This window comes from Myxine glutinosa, chromosome 12 (assembly GCF_964187855.1).
Source record: "Myxine glutinosa chromosome 12, kmMyxGlut1.1, whole genome shotgun sequence".
Taxonomy (NCBI): domain Eukaryota; kingdom Metazoa; phylum Chordata; class Myxini; order Myxiniformes; family Myxinidae; genus Myxine; species Myxine glutinosa.
In genome coordinates this window covers 146,165-173,965 of record NC_136272.1, presented here as the reverse complement: position 1 = coordinate 173,965, position 27,801 = coordinate 146,165, and the positions used below count along the sequence as shown (strand labels likewise).

The window sequence follows — 27,801 nt, the reverse complement described above, 5'->3', positions numbered from 1 at the left end:
GTGATTCTGTCCCTGAGCCAGGTGCACCTGAGCCATCGACTGCCGCTTTCCTGGCCATCAAACCCCGTGTGAGTGAGCCTTGTCCCGTTTATCTGTGGTCTGTCTAGGGTTAATATAAGAGTGTGTTTAAGTGCCCACCTTCCTATGTTTCCCTCTTGTCCTTGTAATCTAACCTTTTTCCGTACGAATATACTTGAGAACTGAACCCCTGGTGTCGTATTGTGTGATTATAACCCAGCCGGGTGTCTTCTCTTTCCTATTGAGCCAGCGTAGCGCGATTAGTTAACATTCGGGCACAATCGGGTAACTTGTACGGATACGGCGGCCATCCCGCTCGGCCCACCATACCATCAAAGTCGTATCAGTAACAATATGTATATATATGTGTATATATATATGTATGTATATATATGTATATATGTATGGATATGTATATATATGTATATATGTATGTATATGTATATGTATATATACACAAAGAATTAAGTTAAGCACCCCCCCCGTTTTTTTACAACCTCGCACATTACAAGTTTGTTGTCGTCAAAACAGTGTAATATACCCATGATATTGCTATATTTTCTGGAGAAGTGATATTATGGTCACATAAAAACATAACAATCATGCCGTTTTCAATATTTTATTCTGAATAATTTAAGGTGAAAATTTTTGGGAATTTTAGGCATATTTTCACCTCAATTTAAGTATGGAGCTATAGGTCCATCACGGACAGTGTGGATGACGTTTATGTTTTCTAACGTACAGTCATTGTTCTGAGAAGACCTCTAGCGATCTTTGCGTCAATAACGTGTGTAGGACCCACGTGATCGGATCACTGACTCAACCCTACGTCTCATAGACCCTGTAAGCCGTCGTATGCGTTGCTGTGGCAGGTTGTTCCATTCCCGATGTAATGCACGTTCCAATTCATCCAGATTGGCTATTGGAGGGACCATCTTCGCAATTTGTCGTCCCAACATGTCCCAAACGTGCTCGAGGGGGTTCAGGTTCAGGACAGGATTAGGGGGTGCTTAACTTAATTCTTTGTGTAGGGGTGCTTAACTTAATTCTTTGTGTATATATGTATGTATATGTATATATATGTATATATGTATGTATATATATGTATATATGTATGTATATATATATGTATATATATATATATGTATATATATATATGTATATATATACAGTATATATATGTATATATATATATATATATGTATATATATATATATATATATATGTATATATATATATATGTATATATATGTATATATATATATATGTATATGTATATATATGTATATATATATATATATATATATATGTATATATATATATATACATATATATTGTTATAAATTTGAGAATGGTGTTTTTTTTGTGTTGTAAAATATCACCCTCCTTCGTCCAGTTGTTGTGTATAAAGGTCAAAGGGCGTCCCTTAGTTAGGTCATATACAATCACGTAGCCAAATCATAGATCTCCCTGTTCAGTAGTTATCTCCTTAGTCTGTGTATTAGATTAAGGCTGTGTCTTCCATTAATTATTGGAATGTCTTAATGGAATTAATGTCTTCCATTAATGTTACGGACGCGGTTAAGATGTTATTTACCGAGCGGTGGTATTGCCGCGACCTAACAGTTCCCCCGATTCTTCCCCAACTCACCCCATTCCACCCAAACGTTGGCCAAATCGCGCTATGCTAAATCAATGATGGAAAGGACACAACGACTGGGATAGATGAAACGACGCAAGGGGTACAGTTCTCAAGACCTCCGGAGGAGGGTATAATTACAGTGGTGGAGAAAAGGGGGTAGATTACAAGGTAGTGAGGTAAAGACACAGAAGAGATAGGCACTTAATTACAGTCTTATCTTAGCCCAGACAGACCACAGACAAACGGAACAAGGTAGACTTACACAGGGATTGATGGCAGGGAAGGACAGGTAGTTCGATGGCACAAGGTGCACCTTGGCTCGGGGACAGGATAAAGCACGGTCCAGTCCAGAAGATGCGGGGAGGCCTCACAGCGCTCGGAGGTGGTCTTGCTTGCTCCAAGCTCAGCGCGCATCTCACGTCACCTCCCTCTTCCTGCGCATGCTCAGCGGGGAGTGACACGCCCTCGGCTGGTTGGCTCCGCCCCCCTGGGGCCGGTCCGCCGCTTCCATTGGGTGCGGGGGTTACCGGGCTCCGCCCTTGACGAGGAGCTGACAGGGATCCCCTATTTGGTAACCCCGTCGAGCACATGTTCGATGGCGGCTCGTTGGGAAGGCCTCGTGCCCTCCCAACACCCCCTACCAACCAAGCCGGAGTGAGGACGCGCACTCCCTGTGCACGCCGCTGCCGTTGCTGTTGTTGTTGTTGTTGCTGAACCGTGAGGAAGAGCTGCGGGGAGGTATTGGGAGGTCCTAAACTTCCTAACGGTGCCATACAATCACATTCTGGTGCAACGAAGGGTCAGAATTAATGGACACGAGTCCTTAACTGACATAGACTAAGAATAACTAGCAAGATGTCCTATAGTTGTCTTACATGAGATGCGGTGAACCTGGGCACGACATTTAATGGGGGAAATAGGGGGAGGTCGGGTCTACAGAGTGTTGAATGGGACTAGGGAATGGGGGATTGGGGATAGTTGGGAAGTATTGAGGAAATAGGGGAATATTTACAAGCGGATATGGATGGATGTAAATCCCATATCCGCAACAGTATGTGTATATATGTATATATATATATATATATATATATATATATATATATATATATATATATATATATATATATATATATATATATATACTGTATATATATATATATATATATATATATATATATATATATATATATATATACATATATATATATATATATATATATATATATATATATTTATATATATACATATATGAAGAGTTCAGGCGCAAAAACCGATAAACGCCATTTTTGATGAAACTGAACTATGTTTACCGAAGTATATGTTTCAATACCTCCGTTTCAGTAGGCAAATCATTTTCTCCCAAAACCCGATCGCGTCCACGTATTTTAAGATACAGCCCATGTCATTTTGATGGGTTTCACCTGGAATGCACAGCAGAAAATCTTGATTTTCTCATTTCAGCAAAAATGGCTATATCTGTTTTTGCATCTGAACTCTTCATATTATATTGTTATAAATTTGAGAATGGTGTTTTTTTTGTGTTGTAAAATATCACCCTCCTTCGTCCAGTTGTTGTGTATAAAGGTCAAAGGGTGTCCCTTAGTTAGGTCATATACAATCACGTAGCCAAATCATAGATCTCCCTGTTCAGTAGTTATCTCCTTAGTCTGTGTATTAGATTAAGGCTGTGTCTTCCATTAATTGACACTCCATTGCACCGAATCCAGACAAGGTAGTATCCCCTTTCAATTTCCCCAGAACCTCCATTGAATTCCCATTTCCTCAATTGCCAACTGCATTGAGTGGTTCGCTGAATTCTGCTGCAGCTGTGGGTTGTTGTTTTCGCTGCAAGACTCCATTAGCCACGAGGTCATCTCGGAGCCGAACGTGGGAGGAGTCGGCCCAGCGCCGGTATCAAGGCGTGGCCTTGCCAACGCCTCCTCTAAGGGTGGGATCGGTGAGCCCTCGCGACCAATCAGGGCCGAGGCGACCTCACCGATGGGCGTGTCCTGGAGGCCGGCGGCTTGATCGCCCGAGGGAGATGTAAGCGCGCGCGGAAGCCTTTGAGGGAGTTGTGTCAGAGATGCGTCAGATGTGTGACCCAGCTGATTTCTGCAGAGAGCCGCCTCAACCAGCCCCGTTTCAACCAGCCGCGTGAAGCCCTGACGGGGCAGCGAGTGACCCTGCCGGTGTGCGGTGTAATGCCGAATACAAGGAGCTGCCGGCTCCTCGCTTCCCGCCCGGAGTGGACCTGCTCGCTGTGCCCTGTGATTCCACCTGCTCATCCCTCCAAACGATTCCTGTCCTTCCATCCTTTTGTGTACGTGAGTTTGTTTTGTGTGTTCTGTCCTGGGTTATAAGTAAGTCTGTATAAGTGTCCTTCTGGTCCGTCCCCCTTTCTACATTATTTTATTATCCTTCCTTCTTCCTTGGTTTCTTTCATTGTGTAAATAGTAATAATAAATAATAGTAGTATTTCCAACCTTTTGCCTTCGTCTTCTTCTTCTTCACATCCGTCGTCTTTGTCTTTTCCCCATTGAATACCTGTGGCACGATTTGGCCAACGTTCAGGATCGGGTTAGTCTTGGTTAACGGTTCGTGCCGCGGCTGCCATCCGCTCGGCAAATTAACATCCTATCCGCAGTCGCGAACGAAGCTGCTCACCTGCCTCTGGATGGAGCTTGTGCAGCTTCAGGGACCACGTCGGTCAGTCACAAACGAGGGGACTAATCCCCCCTCGAGAAGGGATCCGAGGCCGACGTTGGGTTCCGTAACAATATATGTATATATGTATATATGTATATATGTGTATATATATATATATATATATATATATATATATATATATATATATATATATATATATATATATATATATTGTTGCGGATATGGGATTTGGCCTCCATATCCGCTTGTAAATATTCCCCTATTTCCCCAATACTCCCCAACTATCCCCAATCCCCCATTCCCTAGTCCCATTGTCTGTAAACAACACTCTGTAGAACCGACCTTCCCCTTTTCCCCCCATTAAATGTCGTGCCCAGGTTCACCGCATCTCACGTAGACAACTATAGGACATCTTGCTAGTTATTCTTAGTCTATGTCAGTTAAGGACTCGTTTCCATTAATTCTGACTCTTCGTTGCACCAGAATGTGATTGTATGGCACCAGTAGTGAGTTTAGGACCTCCCCATACCTCCTCCCATCTTCCTCATGAAACAACAACAACAACAACAACAACAACTACAACAACAGCGCGCGGGGAGTGTGCGTCCTCACTCCGGCTTGGTTAGCCGCCATTGCCCACGTGCTCCGACGGGGTTACCACGAAGGGGCTGACTGTCGGCCCCTCGTCAAGGGCGGAGCCCGGTAACCCCCCGCACCCAATAAGAAGCAACGGGCCGATTCCATCTGGGGCGGAGCTAACGAGCCGAGGGCGTGTCACTCCCCGCTGGATATACGCAGCGACTTACCGGACGTGATGTCAGATGCGCCCCCAGCTGGAAGAGAACCAGACGCCACCTCCAGCGCGACGATACCTCCCTGCATCTTTTGGACCGCGCTATCCTGTCCCTGAGCCAAGGTGCACCTTGTGCTGTCCAGCGACTACCTGCCCTTCCTTGCCATCAATCCCTGTGTGAGTCAGTCTTGTCCCGTTTATCTGTGGTCTGTCGGGAATAAGATAAGTGTGTCTAAGTGCCTACCTTCCTATGCTGTACCTCTTGTCCTTGTAATCTCAACGCTCTGCATACAAATATTATAACCTCCTCCGGAGGTCTTGAGAACTGTACCCCTGTTGTCGTGTCATTTAACCCAGCCGTTGTGTCCTTTCCTTAATTGATTTAGCATAGCGCGATTTGGCCAACGTTCGAGTGGAATCGGGTAAACTGTGCAGACGCGGTCATACCAAACCGCTCGGTAAACTAACATCCAAAACCGCGTCTGTAACAATATATATATATCTATATATATATATATATATATATATATATATATATATATATATATATATATATATATATATATATATATATATATATATATATATATATATATATATATATATATTGCTACGGTTTTGAGAAGTGTACAGTAAACTCAATAAATGCTGAAGGTTTGCCCTCCATAGTTAGTCACACGAGCAACATATAGGCCCATTTGTAGTATAGTTATGTCATAGTATGTGTAAGAATAGGCCATTTCCTCTCTTAGTACCTGTGTTGTGTAAAGACAGGAGAATAGGCCCTACAATCATTTTGCTCTGACCTCCATTCTACCTCTGTGGGCGCAATCCATCCCGCGTCCCATTTGGTTGTTCACTAGTCAAGTTAACATGAGGTAGGCTGAGAAGGAGGGGAGCGGCATCAGGGTGAGCGACGTCAGGAGCTGACGGTAAGAATGAACCAGCCAATCGGAGCTTGAGCGGAATGGCATGAGAGGGCGTGGTGAAGAGAGTCTAGTGAGTTCCAGAGGGTTCGAGGGGTGTGGCAGATATAACCCGATGGAAAAAGCCCGCGATAGGATTTGCACCAGTGGCGCGAAAGAACTGTGTCGAAGGACTCGCAGAGGAAAAGGACTTGAATAGGACTCGCAGAGGAAAAGGACTTGCGATAGGACTTGCACCAGCGGCGCTTAAAAGGACTGGCAGAGAAGCCCCCACGAGAGTGATTGGAGAGAGGTGCGCTGGAGTGAGTTCTGAGTTCTGAGAAAGGAGACGCCCCTGAAGAGGATCACTCGCACTGTATGAACTTAGTGACAAGGAATACGTGGGTGCAGCCAGGGCGTTGATAACTTACGCGGTTCAGCCAAAGCGAGTGAACGCGGCAGAATAACCGCCAGCCGCGCTAAGTCCGCCCTCTACCGTTCGGCCCGAGATAACCCGTTGGTTCGAGCGACACGATACGAGGTCCTGCCTTCGCCGAACACCATCTTCACGGGACGTGCCGGGGACCGTGGAGAGCCGGACGGGGCCGATCCTGGATGACCAAGCCGCCGCGTTTGGCCTGAACATCATCCTGCCCATCTGCAATCCCCGTGTGAGTGTGTCAGATGGGCCCGTTGTCTTTGGGTATTAATAAATAAGACTGTATAAGGATTGCACTGTGTCTCTTCGTCATGTGCTGTAAATACGTGCAATAATAATTAAACCAATTGTTCTTCCTTTCTTTCCAATTTGATCGTCTTTGTGATTTCACCATTGACTAAGCGTGGTGCGAATAAGACCGCTCCAATCGGGTTTCATTGTCTATACCGGCGCGGATCACGTGTACGCAAACCGCTCGGCGTATCACCATCACACGTGGTTCGTGCGAGGCTTAGTTCCTCGCTTCAGGGCAGCGCTAGTACTTAGGTACGAGCGAATTTGGTCCCGAAACCCGATTTGGCGCTATCCGGAAGGGACGTAATAGGGTTCGGGTCGCGCCAGGTCAGTCAAGACAAGGTGACTAATCCCCCCTTGGTAGTGGGGAAGAAGGCCGGCGACAGATCCGCAACAATTGGTGTCAGGAGTGGGATTTGGAACCTTGGACAAAATTGTTAGACAAAATTTTGGACACCAATTGTACATATTGGCCGCAACAATTGGTGTCAGGAGTTTGGGATAGGTTACGAGCGACCGAAATTTAATTATTAACATCCAACTTAAATTCGTGCCATGGCTCGCCAAGGCGGTCGAATGCCGGTGGGGGTAAATGAAGAGGAAGATTTGATAACCCAGGACCCACGGGAAGAATTGGGATAAATGGAAGAGGCAATTGATGAGGAAGTGGCAGCAGAGGTAGCTGGGGTAGAAAATGGCGGCACCTCGCACGTGGCGACGAGGGCCGCGCCCGCTTCGCAAGTGGGGGTTGTAGACATGCAATTCTTCATTGCGCAATTCATGAAAGAAATAAGGGAAATGAAAAACGAAACCCGGGAAATGAAAGAAATGATGGGTGCCCAACAGAATGAAATAAATAAAATAAATGGTAAGATGGACGCCCAGAGTGACACATCCACCCGGGAAAGAAAAGAATTGGGGGACAAATTCACCCAGGACATGAAAAAGGCAGGGAAGGACATTGGGCGCCGGTTGAGCGGGGAAGTCGCATTGGTACGCGACGAGGTAACGCGATGTGAAGAGCGCGTAGAGAACGAGGTAGGGCAGAGCGCAGCTAAGTTGACCGAGGGTCTAGAAATAGCGACGTGGGGTGTAGAAAAGCCGATGGCCGCCGAATTGGAAAATAAAATTTTAAGCACGCCGGCGGTCGTTGAGCTAGAAAAAGAAATCATAGTTGAAATTGGGGCTGAAGAGACGGCAGAAATAGAGGAAATAGCATCGAGGGAAGAAATGGAATGCACTCAAAGTCTGGATTTGCATTGTGATGCCGTGCTTCCTAACAAAAATGAAGGTTTGCAGATGCTGCTGGCGGAGAAGAGAATCCCTAAGGTGAGTAGGAGTGTGTATGGCGCGAAAGTGTTTTAGTCAGGTTCACTATGTCAATAAATTATATTTCGTTCAAAATCATGGTAGATTAGCAAACCTATACATTTTTGGAAAGGTTATAGCATAAGGAAACTAAAAATCAATGTTTACATTTGGAGAGATACCTGTATGGCGGCCATTTTGGATTTTCAAAATGGCCACTGTAAAATACATATTTTGTTCTATTTCTGCCTCTAATTACCCTAAACACTTTTTAAAATATACTAAACCTATATTTTCAGGGACAAGGAATCCAATGAAAGTATCAAATTAGTGCTATGGGGAATGGTAAGACATGAATCAAAGGTTTTGAATTGCAAAATACTGTCTTTATATTCGCGATAAGTTGCATAATCAAATACATGTTATCATTTTGTACAGGCAGTTAATAACATCAAAATGTGTCACAATAATTCATATCACCAAACGTACACAGGCAGTCAGCAAAATCATATATACACATGCAGTCAGTATGACTTCACATCTACACAGGCAGTCAATGACAAAATATACACAGGCAGTCAATGGCATCAAACATACACGATTACAGAATATGCCATTTAGAGTTCGTCATCACTGTCCTGTGTGTCGTATCCGACAATATAGTCCGCATCGTTTTTACAGTCCGTTCCACACAAGCAAAGGTCGGTCAAATTGATTGGCAAATCGAATTGGTCGAATGGTCGATCGAATCAAATTCGATGAATCGAATTGGTCGAATGGTCGATCGAAGCGATTGGTCGAATGGTCGAATTGGTCGAATGGAATTGGTCGATTGGTCGAATTGGTCGAATCAAATTGGTCGGAATTGGCAAATGTAAACATTGATTTTCAGATTTTCCATGTAATAACGTTTCCAAAAATGTATAGGTTTGCTAATCTACCATGATTTTGAACAAAAAAACATAGTGAACCTTACTATTTGGTGTGAAAAGATTTTTGGCATGCTTGGGGTATAGACGGAGCCCGGGCGCTCGTGGAAGGTCCTTTGTGAAGTGTACGAGGGTGAATGGTGCGCATGTGCGAAGGGCACCGGAGCGCGAGTGTGTAACAGGAGAGTGTGTTCCAGAGTGCGAGGGAGAATGCACACCGGAATGTATGTGGGAAGAGGGTGTCGGAGACGAGTGTGAAACAGGGTGTGCGATGGCAAAGAGCGAGAGGGGATGCACACCAGAGCATGTTGAAGAGAGTGTGCAGGAGTGCACACCAGAGCACATGATTGGGTGTGTAGCAGGAGAGTGCACACCCATGGTTGTTACTGAGGGTGTAACAAAAGAGTGTGCGCGAGAGTGTGCGATTGGGTGTGTACCCGGAGAGTGCACACCCGTGGACGTTACGGAGTACGTAACGGGAGAGTGTGCGTGAGGGTGTGCGATGGCCAAGTGTGTAACGGAGTGTGTGAGTGGTACGAGAGCACCAGGATGTGCACGAGGGTGTGTGATAATGGAGTGTGCGAACGGCGTGAGTGCGCCTGAGTGGTGTGCACCTGAGTGTGCAAGAGAAGAGAATGCACGAGCGAGTGCAGTAACGGAATGCAGGGGGTGTATGGGAGGCGCTGGGACACCTGGTTGTGCGAGAGAGGAGTGGGTCGCGTGTGGTGAGAATGCGGCTCAAGCATCGTCACAGACCGGGGGGGTTAGCGTTTAGCGCGACGGATAGCCGACGTGAGTCCTCGGTGAGTCGTTTGCTGCGGAGACTGGCCGGGATCTGTAGTGCGGCGGTTTCACAAGAACCGCCGTGCCCGACCCGTGCCGGGCCCCGCCCTGTATGGTCGGTGCCGCGCCTTGGCGGGAAAGGCGATCGGCACGGTTCGAGGGGGGGTAGGAGAGGTTGGAGCTGCGCCCCCTGGCGGCTGCGGTGCTCCGACCGTGGGCGGTTGGGCCATCGTGCATGGGACCGTAAGGCTCCGCACAGGGATGGCGCCTGGAGCTTTGGCCCAAGCATGCCTCCTCCCCTGAATCGACAATGCCGGACGGACCCAACCTACAGGCGACCAACCACCCATATGCATCGCTCGGCTTTCGAAGCCAAGCTGTGCAAATGTATTTCCGCACCTAGAGGCTCAAGTGGAGTGGACTGTCAAAGTAGTGCTGGCGAATGGTGCTCTACGTGGAGGAATGACAGTCTGACCATTCCTCACACCACCGGGGCACATGAGCATTAGGTTATGGGGTGGCGGTGAAAATTAGCCGAGGGCGGGCTAGGATAATTGTTCGGGATTTAGTAGACCGTAGGGACATGAGTGTTAAGTCGTGACTTTTGTACAGGTCGAGGGGACGTAGTTAGATTAGATGGTTGTTAATGACGAGGGATGTGCTTAGTGTAAGGGAAGACGGGGAAGCACGAGTTTTAGGGGAAGTAGTCAGTTAGATGATGCTGTGTGTGTGAGGATGGTATTGAGCTTGAGCAAATGAGGAATTGAATGAAAATCACTGTGTGTGTGAGGATCTTTGTGGTGCGCAAATGAGGAATTGATTGAGAATGGCTGTGTGTGAGGGAATCTTTGTGGTGCGCAAATGAGGAATTGATTGAGAATGGCTGTGTGTGAGGGAATCTTTGTGGTGCGCAAATGAGGAATTGATTGAGAATGGCTGTGTGTGTGAGAATCTTTGTGGTGCACAAATGAGGAATTGATTGAGAATGGCTGTGTGTGAGAGAATCTTTGTGGTGCGCAAATGAGGAATTGATTGAGAATGGCTGTGTGTGAGAGAATCTTTGTGGTGCGCAAATGAGGAATTGGTGTATGGGAGGAATTGTATCGAGCACAAGAGGTGTGCGAGATATTTGGTGTGTGGGCACAAAAGGTGTGCAAGATATTTGGTGTGCGACATAAATGGTGTGTGAGATGAGTCGTGTGGAATGCTTGGTGCGGAATAAAAGGTGTGGAATGCATGGTGCGAAGGAGTGAATGGGGGGAAGATGGACCCATTCACGAATACCCGGGGTGGGTAGTTTCGGTCAGGTAGAGGGTTTAGGTAAATTGTTTGGATATTGACACCTGTGGTGCAGGTAGTGGCAATGTAGTGCTCGGTTGGGTGCATGAGTCTGTGGAATGGCTGGGCGTGTGGGCTTTGTTGGTGCGTATGGTTATTGGGGCACTCCGCCACTGGTAGTCTGTCGACCAGGTGAGGCCGCAGGTAGGCTCTGGGAGCCAATTAGTAGTTGTTCAATGGGGCCCGAGGATCCAAGAGAAGGACCCGGGTAGCCCAATGCCAGAGAGGGCATCAGGGGGTGAGAGAGCCTGGAGGGGCCTTCCCCAATTTAGGTAGTCGCAGGAGCAAGGTAAGCTCGGGTGGCGACTTTAGTGGCGGAGGTGCGCAGGTAGTTGGACCTGCTAGTGGAGCCACATGAACCAGCCCCAAAATTGTGCAAAGGCACAGTGTGAAAAATTGGGGAGTGAGACCCAAATTTGGAAGACACCAGATGGTCAATGGGAATTGGTTTTTAGAACCACAACCCTGGTGTTGGGCTAGCGGCTAGGGTGCTGGCTTAGGATCCTAGGATCCTGGGTTCGAATCCCGGTTGATCGCTGAATTCACGCCAGGGGGGTTGACTCAGCCTGTCATCCTTCCGAGGTCGGCAAATTGAGTACCAGTTCACTGGTAATTCCCTGTTTGTCGTTAAAGGCGGCAAAAAGGGTTGGCGTCAGGAAGGGCATCCGGCCGTAAAACATTGCTTCAAAAAGGGGACCAAAAAACAACAACAACCATGGTTCCCGAAAAAGGCCAGCCCCTGCTTTGTGGGGAAAAATGGCCTCTAAAGGTGGTATATTTATAACCACATATTTTAAAGTTGGCCAATTGAATTGGCAGGGCATGACCCCGGGTAGTGTAAATGAGTTAACGTTATTAGAGTATAGTTAGGATGAGAAATCTCTTCGCACCATCCACATCCACTCACCAAGGGAGACGGAACTCCACACCAGGTTTTGTGAACTATTTGAGTAAGTGAGATGCATCTCGACGTGATGAGACAATGTGTTGATTCCATCTGTTCCTTCTTGGGTGGGATTGGACGACGAATTTGGTATAGAGGGGGATATGGGAGACGAGACGTAGAGACGGATTTGTAATTTGTAAATACAGGGAGGGGCAAGGGTAGTGTAAGCTGACATGGGGGGTTACAAACTTTTAGGGACGAGCTTGCTCTGCTCGCTCTCTCCCGCCCCTCATGCTGCATTGCCTTGATTGATGTGTAACCTTGCGCCCTTTCCTTTGCTGACTGTGCTTTGTCTTCCTCCCCACCCATGGACCCACTTTGGAGGAGGAGATGTGCAGCAACCCCGAACTGTGCAACTACACCTTGCTACACCGTTGCAGCTGCACCTGTGCAGCACCCCTGCTGCACATTGCTGCACCCATGCAGATGAACTGCGCGGCACTCTGCTGCCGTACCCTTTACTATAACCCTGCTGCACGTCTACAGCATTTGTTGCACATCACAATACACATTATGGACCACACGTTCTGTGGCCTTGCATTTCTGCTATGCGGCATTTGCTGCAAACTTACCTTGCATCTTCGGACCATTGGTTTTAAGTGGCGTCAATGTCACGCAGATGGACCATAAGATTGGCCCTGCTGGCAATAAAAACGAACACGGTTTTTGTACATTTTATTCTGGTGTGCCAGGAAAGAAGACTTGTAAGTTTTTATTGCACACAGAAGATGTGACGCAGGAAGCAAGAAGCAGGAAGCAGGATGCAACGACCAAGAAACAAATGGTGAAATGTGAACTTTTTTTTGAACTGTGGCATGTGTATTGGTGCATTGCTGTGCTTTTTCTCCCCTCCAATCTTCTTTCCACAAAGAACAGGTCCTGGGTTATCGAGATGTAAATAATTAGGTTTAGTGGTTGTAAATAAGATGCTACCCACCGGCTCTATGTTTAGTTTCAAAATAATTCCGCAATTCGGTTAGTTGTGGGTGCGAGTCTGTTAGTTAGTTACACAACGCAGTAGGTGGGACATATTTAGTGTTGTAAAATTGTCACATACACAGGGTTAGATTAAATGTTAGAGGGGAACCACATCTAAGTGTCACATGTAATTAAAAACTAGTCCCAAGTCTTTCTCAAAACTGGTCGTTCACACTTGTGTGGGTTCGACTCGGGGATGAGTCTGATGAGGGAGGGGGGCAGTGCTACGGTTTTGAGATGTGTACAGTAAACTCAATAAATGCTAAAGGTTTGCCCTCCATAGTTTGTCACACGAGCAACATATAGGCCCATTTGTAGTATAGTTATGTCATAGTATGTGTAAGAATAGGCCATTTCCTCTCTTAGTACCTGCGTTGTGTAAAGACAGGAGAATAGGCCCGACAATCATTTTGCTCCGACCTCCATTCTACCTCTGTGGGCGCAATCCATCCCGCGTCCCATTTGGTTGTTCACTAGTCAAGTTAACACGAGGTAGGCTGAGAAGGAGGGGAGCGGCATCAGGGTGAGCGACGTCAGGAGCTGACGGTAAGAATGAACCAGCCAATCGGAGCTCGAGCGGCATGGCGTGAGAGGGCGTGGTGAAGAGAGTCTGGTGAGTTCCAGAGGGTTCGAGGGGCGTGGCAGATATAACCCGATGCAAAAAAGCCCTCGATAGGACTTGCACCAGTGGCTCGAAAGAACTGTGTCGAAGGACTCGCAGAGCAAAAGGACTTGCGATAGGACTTGCACCAGCGGCGCTTAAAAGGACTGGCAGAGAAGCCCCCACGACAGTGATTGGAGAGAGATGCGCTGGAGTGAGTTCTGAGTTCTGAGAAAGGAGATGCGCTTGAAGAGGATCACTCGCACTGTATGAACTTAGTTACGAGGAATACGTGGGCCCAGGGCGTTGATAACTTACGCCGTTCAGCCAAAGCGAATGAACGCGGCAGAATAACCGCCAGCCGCGCTAAATCCGCCCTCTACCGTTCGGCCCGAGATAACCCGTTGGTTCGAGCGACACGATACGAGGTCTTGCCTTCGCCGAACACCATCTTCACGGGACGTGCCGGGGACCGTGGAGAGCCGGACGGGGCCGATCCTGGACGACCAAGCCGGCGCGTTTGGCCTGAACCTCATCCTGCCCATCTGCAATCCCCGTGTGAGTGTGTCAGACGGGCCCGTTGTCTTTGGGTATTAAGAAATAAGACTGTATAAGGATTGCTCTGTGTCTCTTTGTCATGTGCTGTAAATACGTGCAATAATAATTCAACCAATTGTTCTTCCTTTCTTTCCAATTCGATCATCTTTGTGATTTCGCCATTGACTAAGCGTGGTACGAATAATATCGCTCCAATTGGGTTTCACTATCCATACCGGCACGGATCACGTGCACGCAAACCGCTCGGCGTATCACCATCACACGTGGTTCGTTCGAGGCTTATTTCCTCGCTTCAGGGCAGCGCTAGTACTTAGGTACAAGCGAATTTGGTCCCGAAACCCTATTTGGCACTGTCCGGAAGGGACGTAATAGGTCTTGGGTCGCGCCAGGTCAGTCAAGACAAGGGGACTAATCCCCCCCTTGGTAGTGGGGAAGAAGGCCGGCGACAGATCCGCAACAATATGTGTGTGTGTATATATATATATATATATATACACACACACACACACACACACAGTCACGTGAAAAAGTAGTACACCCCATGTAAAGTTTGGACTTTAACAATATTGATCGATAAAGGTGATATAATATAACAAATATCATGAAACATTTACATTTTGTAGTCCATTGTATCATTTAAATAAACATAAATGCAAATTTCGCATGTGGAAAAAGTAAGTACACCCCTGGCTCTAATAGGTGGTATTGCCCCCTTTGGCAGAAACAACCTCAAGTAGGCATTTCTTTTAACTGTCTACCAGTCTCTGACATCGACTGGGAGAAATTTTTGCCCACTCCTCCATGCAGAATTCTTTCAGCTGTGCGATGTTTGAGGGGTTTCTTGCATGCACAGCTCGTTTCAAATCCCCCCCACAAAATCTCGATGGGATTTAGATCCGGGCTTTGACTTGGCCATTCCAGAACCCTCCATGTCTTTCTTTTCAGCCATTCCTTTGTGGATTTACTGGTATGTTTAGGGTCATTGTCATGTTGTAAGGTCCACCTTCGGTTGAGCTTCAACTTGCCGACAGATGGCCTCACATTATCCTCAAGCACCCTCTGGTACAATGAAGAATTCATAGTGGATTATATGATGGTGAGCTGCCCAGGCCCTGATGCAGCAAAGCTGCCCCAAACCATAATATTTCCACCACCATGCTTTACAGTTGGTATTAGGTTCATGTGGTCAAATGCTGTCTTTGGTTTTCGCCAAACATGTCTTCTGGTACTGTGGCCAAATAGCTCTACCTTTGACTCACCTGTCCAGAGCACATTGTTCCAGAAGTGCTGGTCTTTGCCTAGGTGTTCATTGGCAAACTTTAGTCTTGCCCTGATGTTCTTTCTGGACAGCAAAGGTTTCCTCCTGGCACACCTCCCATGTCGAGCAAATTTGTGCAGCCTCTTTCTAATGGTACACTCGTGCACTTTGACATCAACAGTGGCAAGAGCTACCTGCAGGTCCCGTGATGACTTTCTGCGGTTCTTAGAGACTTCTTTCAGCATCTTGCGGTCTGTTCTCGGGCTGAACCTGCTCGGGCGGCCTGGCCTGAACAAGTTGGCAGTTGTTTGGAATCTTCTCCACTTGTAGATGATCTTCCGGACAGTCGAATGATTGATTTCAAATTGTTTGGAGATCTTTTTAAATCCCTTCCCAGACTCGTAGGCGTCTATAACCTTCTTTCGGAAGGCCCCAGAGAGCTCTTTTGATCTTGGCATGGTGACGCCGCACACTTCAACAACAAAGAGCAAACCAAACTAAATGTCTGAGTTTTAAATAAGACAGGTTCCTCCAAGATCCTCTCCAACGATGTTCTAATCATTTGCACCTGAGCTGGTGCACCTGATTCTAATTTTAGGTATTTGAAGTAGTGATAAATGTAGGGGTGTACTTACTTTTTCCACATGCGAAATTTGCATTTATGTCTATTGAAATCGTACAATGGACTACAAAATGTAAATGTTTCATATATTTGTTATATTATATCATCATTATCTATCAATATTGTTGAAATGAAGATCAAATAGCTGTATGTTGAAATATGTTGATAAAGTCAAAACTTTACATGGGGTGTACTTACTTTTTCACGTGACTGTATATATGTTCCACACAATAAGCCGAGTTGTTTGACACTGCACACCTCCATTCACCACTTCCACACAACAAGCCAAGTGTAGTTTGGCACCGCACACCTCCTTTCACCATTTCCACACAACAAGCCAAGGGTAGTTTGGCACCGCACACCTCCATTCACCACTTCCACACAACAAGCCAAGGGTAGTTTGGCACCGCACACCTCCTTTCACCATTTCCACACAACAAGCCAAGGGTAGTTTGGCACCGCACATCTCCATTCACCACTCCCACACAACAAGCCAAGGGTAGTTTGGCACCGCACACCTCCATTAACCACTTCCACACAAGCAGAGTGTAGTTTGGCACCACACACCTCCTTTCACCACTTCCACACAACAAGCCAACTGTAGTTTAGCACCGCACACCTCCATTTTCACCACTTCGACACAACAAGCCAAGGGTAGTTTGGCACTGCACACCTCCATTCACCACTTCCACACAATAAGCAGAGTGTAGCTTGGCACCGCACACCCCCTTTCACCACTTCCACACAACAAGCCAACTGTAGTTTGGCACTGCACACCTCCATTAACCACTTCCACACAACAAGCCAAGGGTAGTTTGGCACCGCACACCTCCTTTCACCACTTCCACACAACAAGCCAACTGCAGTTTGGCACCGCACACCTCCATTCACCACTTCCACACAACAAGCAGAGTGTAGTTTGGCACCGCACACCTCCTTTCACCACTTCCACACAACAAGCCAACTGTAGTTTAGCACTGCACACCTCCATTCACCACTTCCACACAATAAGCCGAGTCGTTTGACACTGCACACCTCCATTCACCACTTCCACACAACAAGCAGAGTGTAGTTTGGCACCGCACACCTCCATTCACCACTTCCACACAACAAGCAGAGTGTAATTTGGCACCGCACACCTCCATTCACCACTTCCACACAACAAGCAGTGTGTAGTTTGGCACCGCACACCTCCATTCACCACTTCCACACAACAATCCAAGTGTAGTTTGGCACCGCACACCTCCATTCACCACTTCCACACAACAAGCAGAGTGTAGTTTGGCACCGCACACCTCCATTCACCACATCCACACAACAAGCCAAGTGTAGTTTGGCACCGCACACCTCCATTCACCACTTCCACACAACAAGCAGAGTGTAGTTTGGGACCGCACACCTCCATTCACCACTTCCACACAACAAGCAGAGTGTAGTTTGGCACCGCACACCTCCATTAACCACTTCCACGCAACAAGCCAAGGGTAGTTTGGCACCGCACACCTCCATTCACCACTTCCACACAACAAGCCAACTGTAGTTTGGCACCGCACACCTCCATTCACCACTTCCACACAACAAGCCAAGGGTAGTTTGGCACCGCACACCTCCATTCACCACTTCCACACAACAAGCCAAGGGTAGTTTGGCACCGCACACCTCCTTTCACCACTTCCACACAACAAGCTAAGGGTAGTTTGGCACCGCACACCTCCATTCACCACTGCCACACAACAAGCCAAGGGTAGTTTGGCACCGCACACCTCCATTCACCACTTCCACACAACAAGCCAAGGGTAGTTTGGCACCGCACACCTCCTTTCACCACTTCCACACAACAAGCTAAGGGTAGTTTGGCACCGCACACCTCCATTCACCACTGCCACACAACAAGCCAAGGGTAGTTTGGCACCGCACACCTCCATTCACCACTTCCACACAACAAGCAGAGTGTAGTTTGGCACCGCACACCTCGTTTCACCACTTCCACACAACAAGCCAACTGTAGTTTAGCACCGCACACCTCCATTCACCACTTCCACACAACAAGCAGAGTGTAGTTTGGCACCACACACCTCCATTCACCACTTCCACACAACAAGCAGAGTGTAGTTTGGCACCGCACACCTCCATTCACCACTTCCACACAGCAAGCAGAGTGTAGTTTGGCACCGCACACCTCCATTCACCACTTCCACACAACAAGCAGAGTGTAGTTTGGCACCGCACACCTCCTTTCACCACTTCCACACAGCAAGCAGATTGTAGTTTGGCACCGCACACCTCCATTCACCACTGCCACACAACAATCCAAGTGTAGTTTGGCACCGCACACCTCCATTCACCACTTCCACACAACAAGCAGAGTGTCGTTTGGCACCGCACACCTCCATTCACCACTTCCACACACCAAGCAGAGTGTAGTTTGGCACCGCACACCTCCATTCACCACTTCCACACAACAATCCAAGTGTAGTTTGGCACCGCACACCTCCATTCACCACTTCCACACAACAAGCCAAGGGTCGTTTGGCACCGCACACCTCCTTTCACCATTTCCACACAACAAGCCAAGGGTAGTTTGGCACCGCACATCTCCATTCACCACTCCCACACAACAAGCCAAGGGTAGTTTGGCACCGCACACCTCCATTAACCACTTCCACACAAGCAGAGTGTAGTTTGGCACCACACACCTCCTTTCACCACTTCCACACAACAAGCCAACTGTAGTTTAGCACCGCACACCTCCATTTTCACCACTTCGACACAACAAGCCAAGGGTAGTTTGGCACTGCACACCTCCATTCACCACTTCCACACAATAAGCAGAGTGTAGCTTGGCACCGCACACCCCCTTTCACCACTTCCACACAACAAGCCAACTGTAGTTTGGCACTGCACACCTCCATTAACCACTTCCACACAACAAGCCAAGGGTAGTTTGGCACCGCACACCTCCTTTCACCACTTCCACACAACAAGCCAACTGCAGTTTGGCACCGCACACCTCCATTCACCACTTCCACACAACAAGCAGAGTGTAGTTTGGCACCGCACACCTCCTTTCACCACTTCCACACAACAAGCCAACTGTAGTTTAGCACTGCACACCTCCATTCACCACTTCCACACAATAAGCCGAGTCGTTTGACACTGCACACCTCCATTCACCACTTCCACACAACAAGCAGAGTGTAGTTTGGCACCGCACACCTCCATTCACCACTTCCACACAACAAGCAGAGTGTAATTTGGCACCGCACACCTCCATTCACCACTTCCACACAACAAGCAGTGTGTAGTTTGGCACCGCACACCTCCATTCACCACTTCCACACAACAATCCAAGTGTAGTTTGGCACCGCACACCTCCATTCACCACTTCCACACAACAAGCAGAGTGTAGTTTGGCACCGCACACCTCCATTCACCACATCCACACAACAAGCCAAGTGTAGTTTGGCACCGCACACCTCCATTCACCACTTCCACACAACAAGCAGAGTGTAGTTTGGGACCGCACACCTCCATTCACCACTTCCACACAACAAGCAGAGTGTAGTTTGGCACCGCACACCTCCATTAACCACTTCCACGCAACAAGCCAAGGGTAGTTTGGCACCGCACACCTCCATTCACCACTTCCACACAACAAGCCAACTGTAGTTTGGCACCGCACACCTCCATTCACCACTTCCACACAACAAGCCAAGGGTAGTTTGGCACCGCACACCTCCATTCACCACTTCCACACAACAAGCCAAGGGTAGTTTGGCACCGCACACCTCCTTTCACCACTTCCACACAACAAGCTAAGGGTAGTTTGGCACCGCACACCTCCATTCACCACTGCCACACAACAAGCCAAGGGTAGTTTGGCACCGCACACCTCCATTCACCACTTCCACACAACAAGCAGAGTGTAGTTTGGCACCGCACACCTCGTTTCACCACTTCCACACAACAAGCCAACTGTAGTTTAGCACCGCACACCTCCATTCACCACTTCCACACAACAAGCAGAGTGTAGTTTGGCACCGCACACCTCCATTCACCACTTCCACACAACAAGTAGAGTGTAGTTTGGCACCACACACCTCCATTCACCACTTCCACACAACAAGCAGAGTGTAGTTTGGCACCGCACACCTCCATTCACCACTTCCACACAGCAAGCAGAGTGTAGTTTGGCACCGCACACCTCCATTCACCACTTCCACACAACAAGCAGAGTGTAGTTTGGCACCGCACACCTCCTTTCACCACTTCCACACAGCAAGCAGATTGTAGTTTGGCACCGCACACCTCCATTCACCACTTCCACACAACAATCCAAGTGTAGTTTGGCACCGCACACCTCCATTCACCACTTCCACACAACAAGCAGAGTGTCGTTTGGCACCGCACACCTCCATTCACCACTTCCACACACCAAGCAGAGTGTAGTTTGGCACCGCACACCTCCATTCACCACTTCCACACAACAATCCAAGTGTAGTTTGGCACCGCACACCTCCATTCACCACTTCCACACAGCAAGCAGAGTGTAGTTTGGCACCGCACACCTCCATTCACCACTTCCACACAGCAAGCAGAGTGTAGTTTGGCACCGCACACCTCCATTCACCACTTCCACACAACAAGCAGAGTGTAGTTTGGCACCGCACACCTCCATTCACCACTTCCACACAACAAGCAGAGTGTAGTTTGGCACCGCACACCTCCTTTCACCACTGCCACACAACAAGCCAAGTGTAGTTTGGCACCGCACACCTCCATTCACCACTTCCACACAACAAGCCAAGTGTAGTTTGGCACCGCACACCTCCATTCACCACTTCCACACAACAAGCCAAGTGTAGTTTGGCACCGCACACCTCCATTCACCACTTCCACACAACAAGCCAAGTGTAGTTTGGCACCGCACACCTCCATTCACCACTTCCACACAACAAGCAGAGTGTAGTTTGGCACCGCACACCTCCATTCACCACTTCCACACACCAAGCCAAGTGTAGTTTGGCACCGCACACCTCCTTTCACCACTTCCACACAACAAGCAGAGTGTAGTTTGGCACCGCACACCTCCATTCACCACTTCCACACAACAAGCCAAGTGTAGTTTGGCACCGCACACCTCCATTCACCACTTCCACACAACAAGCCAAGTGTAGTTTGGCACCGCACACCTCCATTCACCACTTCCACACAACAAGCCAAGTGTAGTTTGGCACCGCACACCTCAATTCACCACTTCCACAAAGCAAGCAGAGTGTAGTTTGGCACCGCACACCTCCTTTCACCACTTCCACACAACAAGCCAAGTGTAGTTTGGCACCGCACACCTCCATTCACCACTTCCACACAACAAGCCAAGTGTAGTTTGGCACCGCACACCTCCATTCACCACTTCCACACAAGAAGCCAAGTGTAGTTTGGCACCGCACACCTCCATTCACTACTTCCACACAACAAGCCAAGTGTTGTTTGGCACCGCACACCTCCATTCACCACTTCCACACAACAAGCCAAGTGTAGTTTGGCACTGCACACGTCCATTCACCACTTCCACACAACAAGCCAAGTGTCGTTTGGCACCGCACACCTCCTTTCACCACTTCCACACAACAAGCCAAGTGTAGTTTGGCACCGCACACCTCCTTTCACCACTTCCACACAACAAGCCAAGTGTAGTTTGGCACCGCACACGTCCATTCACCACTTCCACACAACAAGCCAAGTGTAGTATGGCACCGCACACCTCCTTTCACCACTTCCACACAACAAGCCAAGTGTAGTTTGGCACCGCACACGTCCATTCACCACTTCCACACAACAAGGCAAGTGTAGTTTGGCACCGCACACCTCCTTTCACCACTACCACACAACAAGCCAAGTGTAGTTTGGCACCGCACACCTCCATTCACCACTTCCACACAACAAGCCAAGTGTAGTTTGGCACCGCACACCTCCATTCACCACTTCCACACAACAAGCCAAGTGTAGTTTGGCACCGCACACCTCCATTCACCACTTCCACACAACAAGCCAAGTGTAGTTTCAAGCCTTTTGGTGAAGCTGTCCATCCTTCCACTGTGCCCGGCTCCTTCTAATGGTTTGGTGATTGTGGCTTTGTGACGATGTCAAATCGATGAAATGTAACTTCAATTAAACTTAAAAGCATTTACTTTCTGATCACTTGATTATAATCTTTGGATTTTTTTTGAAATTCTTTCTCACATTGTTTACTTGTTTATTTTACGTGTGATCTAATTTTCCACCCTCTTTTTATTTGTTCTCGCTCTTTGTTGATCAGCTTCCATATATGTGGGGGGAGGGGTGGGAGAGATGGGGAGGGGAGGGAGAGTGATGGGGGCAGGGAGAGGGAGTGATGGGGGGAGGGAGAGGGGAGTAAACGATTATATTAAACATCAAATATAATTACATTGAAAAATAATATTTGAATACATTATGTAATTGCAAGCATTGTGGAAGGTAAATCATTGTAACTGACGTCACAATTCCTTGTATACAATTGCAGGAAAAGCTTGAAGAACAAGCAGGTGAGATATCTATGCTGAGGGTGACCTTGCAACAATCCAAGGACGAATTGAGCACAAAGTGTGCCCAGGAGCTCCGTGCCGTCCAAGAGAGAAGCCATGCTCACAGCTTGCGAGAGGAGGAGCATGCACGGCAGGTGGGCCTGCGGTTTTGATAGGTGGTCAGGTAGGTTAAGTGGTTATAAGGTGGATAAAGAGTACACAGGCTAATGGACAGTTTTTTTTAGAGGAAGACATTGATGGTTGTGTTTATTTTGGACACAAGGTTGATAATGGTGAAGGTGGTGATCCGATTCAGGAACAGTAAGAATCTGTACGTTCATAGTTTTGATAAAGATTGACAGATGTCGTTTAACAAAGGGAAATGTAAGATGCTGCGGATGGGTAAGCAGGGGTCAAGCTAAAAAAAATTTTTTTTTTTTTTTTTTTGTTTGTTTGCCTTTTGGTGGCCTGTATGTTATTTCATGGTGAATCTGAATGATTTTTTTTTATTAAACAGGAAGTACAAAAAACAATACGAGGAGATACATGGAAGAATAAAAGAGGGATTTTTTTTTTTACTATGCTGTAGTCTGTGTCAGCGTCAAAGTGGTATTTGTGAGTGCAAGGGAAAATGGCAATCCATTGTACATTATTCACAATTAATTTTATTTTAAACCTAAAATTAACTATCGGTAGTTTTCTCACACCCCCCGCCAAATACAAAGATACAAAATGATGAAGTTCACACTCCTCAAAACAGTGAATTGATACCATGGAAACGCAACAAAACAAATCCACGTGGGTAATGTAAAGAACACACTTTATTCAGAAGTTACGAGTAAAACGTCATTGTACAGTGAAAGAGCCAGTGATAGCTGCTAGCGTGGTGTTGAGTAAAATGGAAATGGTGGAAAAAAGTATTGAACATAGCGAACGTTTTCTGAATCTAATCGATATGACGAACAGGATTGCATGAGACTCACCATGTGAAGAAGAAGATGAATGAGGAGGCGTTTTTGTTTTAATGTAAATTGAAACCGGCCCATCCATCCTCACCTTGCTCAACTACATCACACTGTTTGCAGATTGCCTATTTCCCGAACATGTGATTGATAAGAATACGTACGGCGTATAAATCTCCTATAGGACATTTGTTGAAGGAGTGCTCGCACGAACGCACACTGAGACCGAGCTCGTTTTATATATTAAATATATAGAACATCGAATTCATCTTTCAGATGTTTCACCTATTAATGGACCAGGGAGGTTGGTGGTCCATAAAACCTTCTGCTCTGCAAAAGGATAGGTTCGTTTTCCAATTAGACGTGAACACTTTTACTGAGTAACTTTATTTTGAAAACAGAATCTCCCTCGTAATTTATCGCCTGCCGACATTTATGATCGTAATAGCCAAATCAAAAGTGATATTAGGGGGAATCTTTTTATTTTCTGTGATAATAATAATAATAATAATAATAATACATTTATTTTATATAGCGCTTTTCAAGAAGCCCAAAGACGCTTTGACAGAGTACAAAAAACAAGTGCAAAAAGACAAAAATCAATAGGTAAATAATCAAAGCAAACGGAAAGAGGAGAAGAGATAGTCAGGGGTTAAATGCTGTGGGTTAAATGTTGAATGCAGTGTTGAACAAGTGGGTCTTGAGTGATGTTTTGAATGTGGTGAGTGAGGAGGAGTCTCTGATGGTGTGAGGTAGTGAGTTCCAGAGGGTGGGAGCAGCGATGGAGAAGGCCCTGTCCCCCCAGGATCTGAATTTGGTCCGGATCGGGGGGGGGGGGGGGGGGGGGTGGGGGTCAGGAGGTTGGTACCAGCAGAGCGGAGGTTGCGGGTGGGAGTGTGTCTGGAGAGGAGGTCAGCCAGGTAGGATGGGGCCAGGTTATGGAGGGCTTTGTAGGTCAAGAGGAGGATTTTGTACTGGATTCTCTGGGGGATGGGGAGCCAGTGAAGCTTGTAACGGACGGGGGTGATGTGGTCACGGGTCCGGGAATGGGTGAGTAGACGGGCAGCGGAGTTCTGAATGTATTGGAGTTTATTGGTGATTATTGAGGGTGAACCATAGAGGAGGCTGTTGCAGTAGTCCAGACGGGAGGTGATGAAGGCGTGGATGAGGGTTTCTGCAGCCGTGGAGGAGAGGGATGGACGGAGACGGGCGATGTTTTTCAGGTGAAAGAAGGCTGTCTTTGTGATGTGTTTAGTGTATTTGTCGAAGGAGAGGGTTTGGTCAAAGATGATGCCAAGTGATATTTGGGATATTAAGCATACCTGTCTGCCGTTCTGCTTGAGCATCCCAGATTTGCTTGGGCCAGGGTGGGGGATTAGACGTTCATTATTATTATTTCCAAATGATATTACTCTTATTATTGTTGTTAATATTGTTAGTATTAATTAATATCTGCTTTGTTACAATGTTATCATTGTTTTTGTTATTTATTTTGTAATTAGAATGCCATGGAAGGACCTATTAAGCTGTTCTATACACCTTAACATGGTGTGCGTTTAAAACATGGGAATTCCCTCCCATCCCAACATTCCCAACCCTCCCATTTACTTTCTTAACAATCCTCTCCAAGAAGTTGTGTCGCTCAAGTTTTTGGGTCTCATTATCTCAAGCTAACTCTGAGGGCCTTTCACTTACTCACCGCAGGCAGGTTGGTGGTCTTTCCGTCTTCTACCGACTCCTCTCCGGCCTTGCTCCCCCTGCTCTCTCTGGGCTCTGTCCCCCAAATATTCCTACAGGTCGCACAAGATCTGCCTGCAACCCTCTTATGGTTAAACTGCCAAAATCAAGACTCTCTGCTCACCTTCACTCTTTCATTCCTCTTTTCTCCCGCCTCTGGAACAAACTCCCCACTCTCTTCAATCCATCTCCTGCCTCCAGGTCTTCAAAAACAGCTGTTCACCACCATCTCTTGTCTTCCCCCATCGAAACCTAGATCTTTTCTACCCCCGTTAAAACACCCCAAATCCGCCTCTTTAAATCCCCAAATTCTTTCCTGAAATTCCTAGAAGTGTTCATTTGCTTTGTACTGTGTACCCCTTCCTCCTCCCTCAGCCCTTTCCCTTCCACAGATCTACCAACGTCCTTGTTCTCTTCTGTTGTTGTGCTTGTATGCTTCCTTCTCTCCCCCCTCTTGTCTCCCGCTCCCTTCATTGCATGTTTTATGTCTGTGTGCATGTTTTCATGTTCAATGTGTTAGCTCTTACACGAGCCGAGATTCTGTATACAAAAAAAATTGAAAAATTCTATCAGATTATTTGTAGTTAATCAGACGAATCACTCGGGATTATGACGATCATTTCAGTGTATCACATTCCACATCAGAAGCTCCAGTGGAATTCCACAAAAGACATGACACACACGCAATGGGGGTGCCATGCATCACGTACTGGAGTAGTTTACTGGAATCGCTCTCACTCATGGTGCAAAACCAGAGCATTTACTTCCCCTTAAATTTCCTTGCCACGTAAGAGAGGGGTTTTTCAGAACCACATAGTCGAGAGCCTGACAGATTTATTCAATGTGGTGGTGGTGCAGCACAGACAGGATGGGCAAAATGGCCTCCTCATGCATCAACGTTCCTTGTTAAGATTTATTGGTCTCGTATCGATGTGCTCACAAACTTCACCGCAACACACAGACATTATCGGGTTTTGTATTTGTGTGCAACAGAATCACGTCTTTACGTCATGCAATGCAAAGACAGCACCTTGGTATTTTATGGGAATTTCACCGGAGGAATCTGCAATGGGAAAATCCAATAATGGACGTTATTTCCGTATTTACCGACGTAGACAGACGTTCTCCTGACTGGCAGGTATATCATCACGGTAACATGCTTGCAGGATTTTGTACCCGGCTAACTGCTACAATATAACTCATAAAAAACTACCTTGGGAGTAATTCACATAATCGTGGTCATATGTTAGCATCGCACCCCATCCACATGAAATGGGTTAAGAAAGGAAACAGCAATTGTTCTCACTATCTGTCATGATCTTTCCTGGGAAAACCACATTTCCAAGCTGGCCGTCATCGACTGGACATCCTCCGTCGTGCGAAGTCCTTCCTTGGCACACCTGAGCTCCTCACCACATACACGGCTTTCATCCGCAGCTCAATGGAATACTGTTCTCCCCTCTGGGCCGGTGCTCCTGCCTCACACCTAGCTCGGCTTCACGCTGTTGAAACCAAAGCTTTCAGAATCATTGGAATCTCCCGCGATGAAGCTAACTCCGAGGGCCTCTCACTCACTCACCGTAGGCAGGTTGGTGGTCTTTCCGCCTTCTAACGACTCCCCTCCGGCCTTTCTCCCCCAGCTCTCTCTCTGGGCTCTGTCCCCCAAATATTCCTGCAGGATGCACAAGATCTGCCAGCAACCCTCTTATTGTTAACCTGCCAAAATCAAGACTCTCTGCTCACCTTCACTCCTTCATTCCTTTTTTTTCCTGCCTCTGGAACAAACTCCCCCACTCTCTTCAATCCCACTCCTCCGTCCAGGTCTTTAAAACAGCTGTTCACCTCCATCTCTTATCTTCCCCCACCCAAAACCTTGATCTTTTCTACCCCTGCTAATTCACCAAAGATACACTTTTTTTGAAATTCAAACTTCTTTCCTGGAAGTGCTTGCAGTGTCCATATGTTTTATACCTCTCCCACCTCCCCCCAAGCCCTCTTCCTCCCACAGATATCTCGATGTCCCTGCTCTCAAATGTTGTTTGTGTCCTTCCCCCTCTCTCCCCATCTTGTCTACTGCACCCCTTATTATATGTTTTATGTGTTGGTTTGACTTTTTGTGTGATTAATGTTCGCTCTTTCACGAGCCTCGATCTTGTATACAAAAAGAAAAAAAAGAAAAAAAAAGGATATCGGAATCGCACCTCAATTCCCAAAAATCACGGCATGCTTCTCTGAGGAGGAAATACAGAAACCACCGTTGGACGTTATAAAAATACGAAGTTCCGTGCTATACGGAAGGAGTTTCACCCATGTGAATGTAAAGCAATTATGCTCATCATAAGTTGTTTTTCCACACAAATTTTTGTGAATAAAATGATTTTGAAAGTGGCAATTGATAGTGGCCACACGGTTCACCTAGCACACAGTTTTTAGTGGCCATTGGTACCCTGGCCACATCTTATTTTGAACCCTGGTAAG

At 47.0% G+C, this 27,801-nt stretch overlaps 1 protein-coding gene across 6 annotated transcripts in view; it reads left to right on the top strand.

Moving 5' to 3' along the window:
* The window catches only part of ATRIP (ATR interacting protein), a 196,376-nt gene that overhangs the window by 58,068 nt on the left and 110,507 nt on the right, over positions 1 to 27,801 (top strand). For all 6 annotated transcript variants that reach the window (XM_068133376.2, XM_078766391.1, XM_078766390.1 and 3 more), the window contains one exon: positions 22,624 to 22,779. In XM_068133376.2, the coding sequence (XP_067989477.2) occupies positions 22,624 to 22,779 (156 nt within the window). The remainder of the gene's footprint in view (positions 1 to 22,623; positions 22,780 to 27,801) is intronic.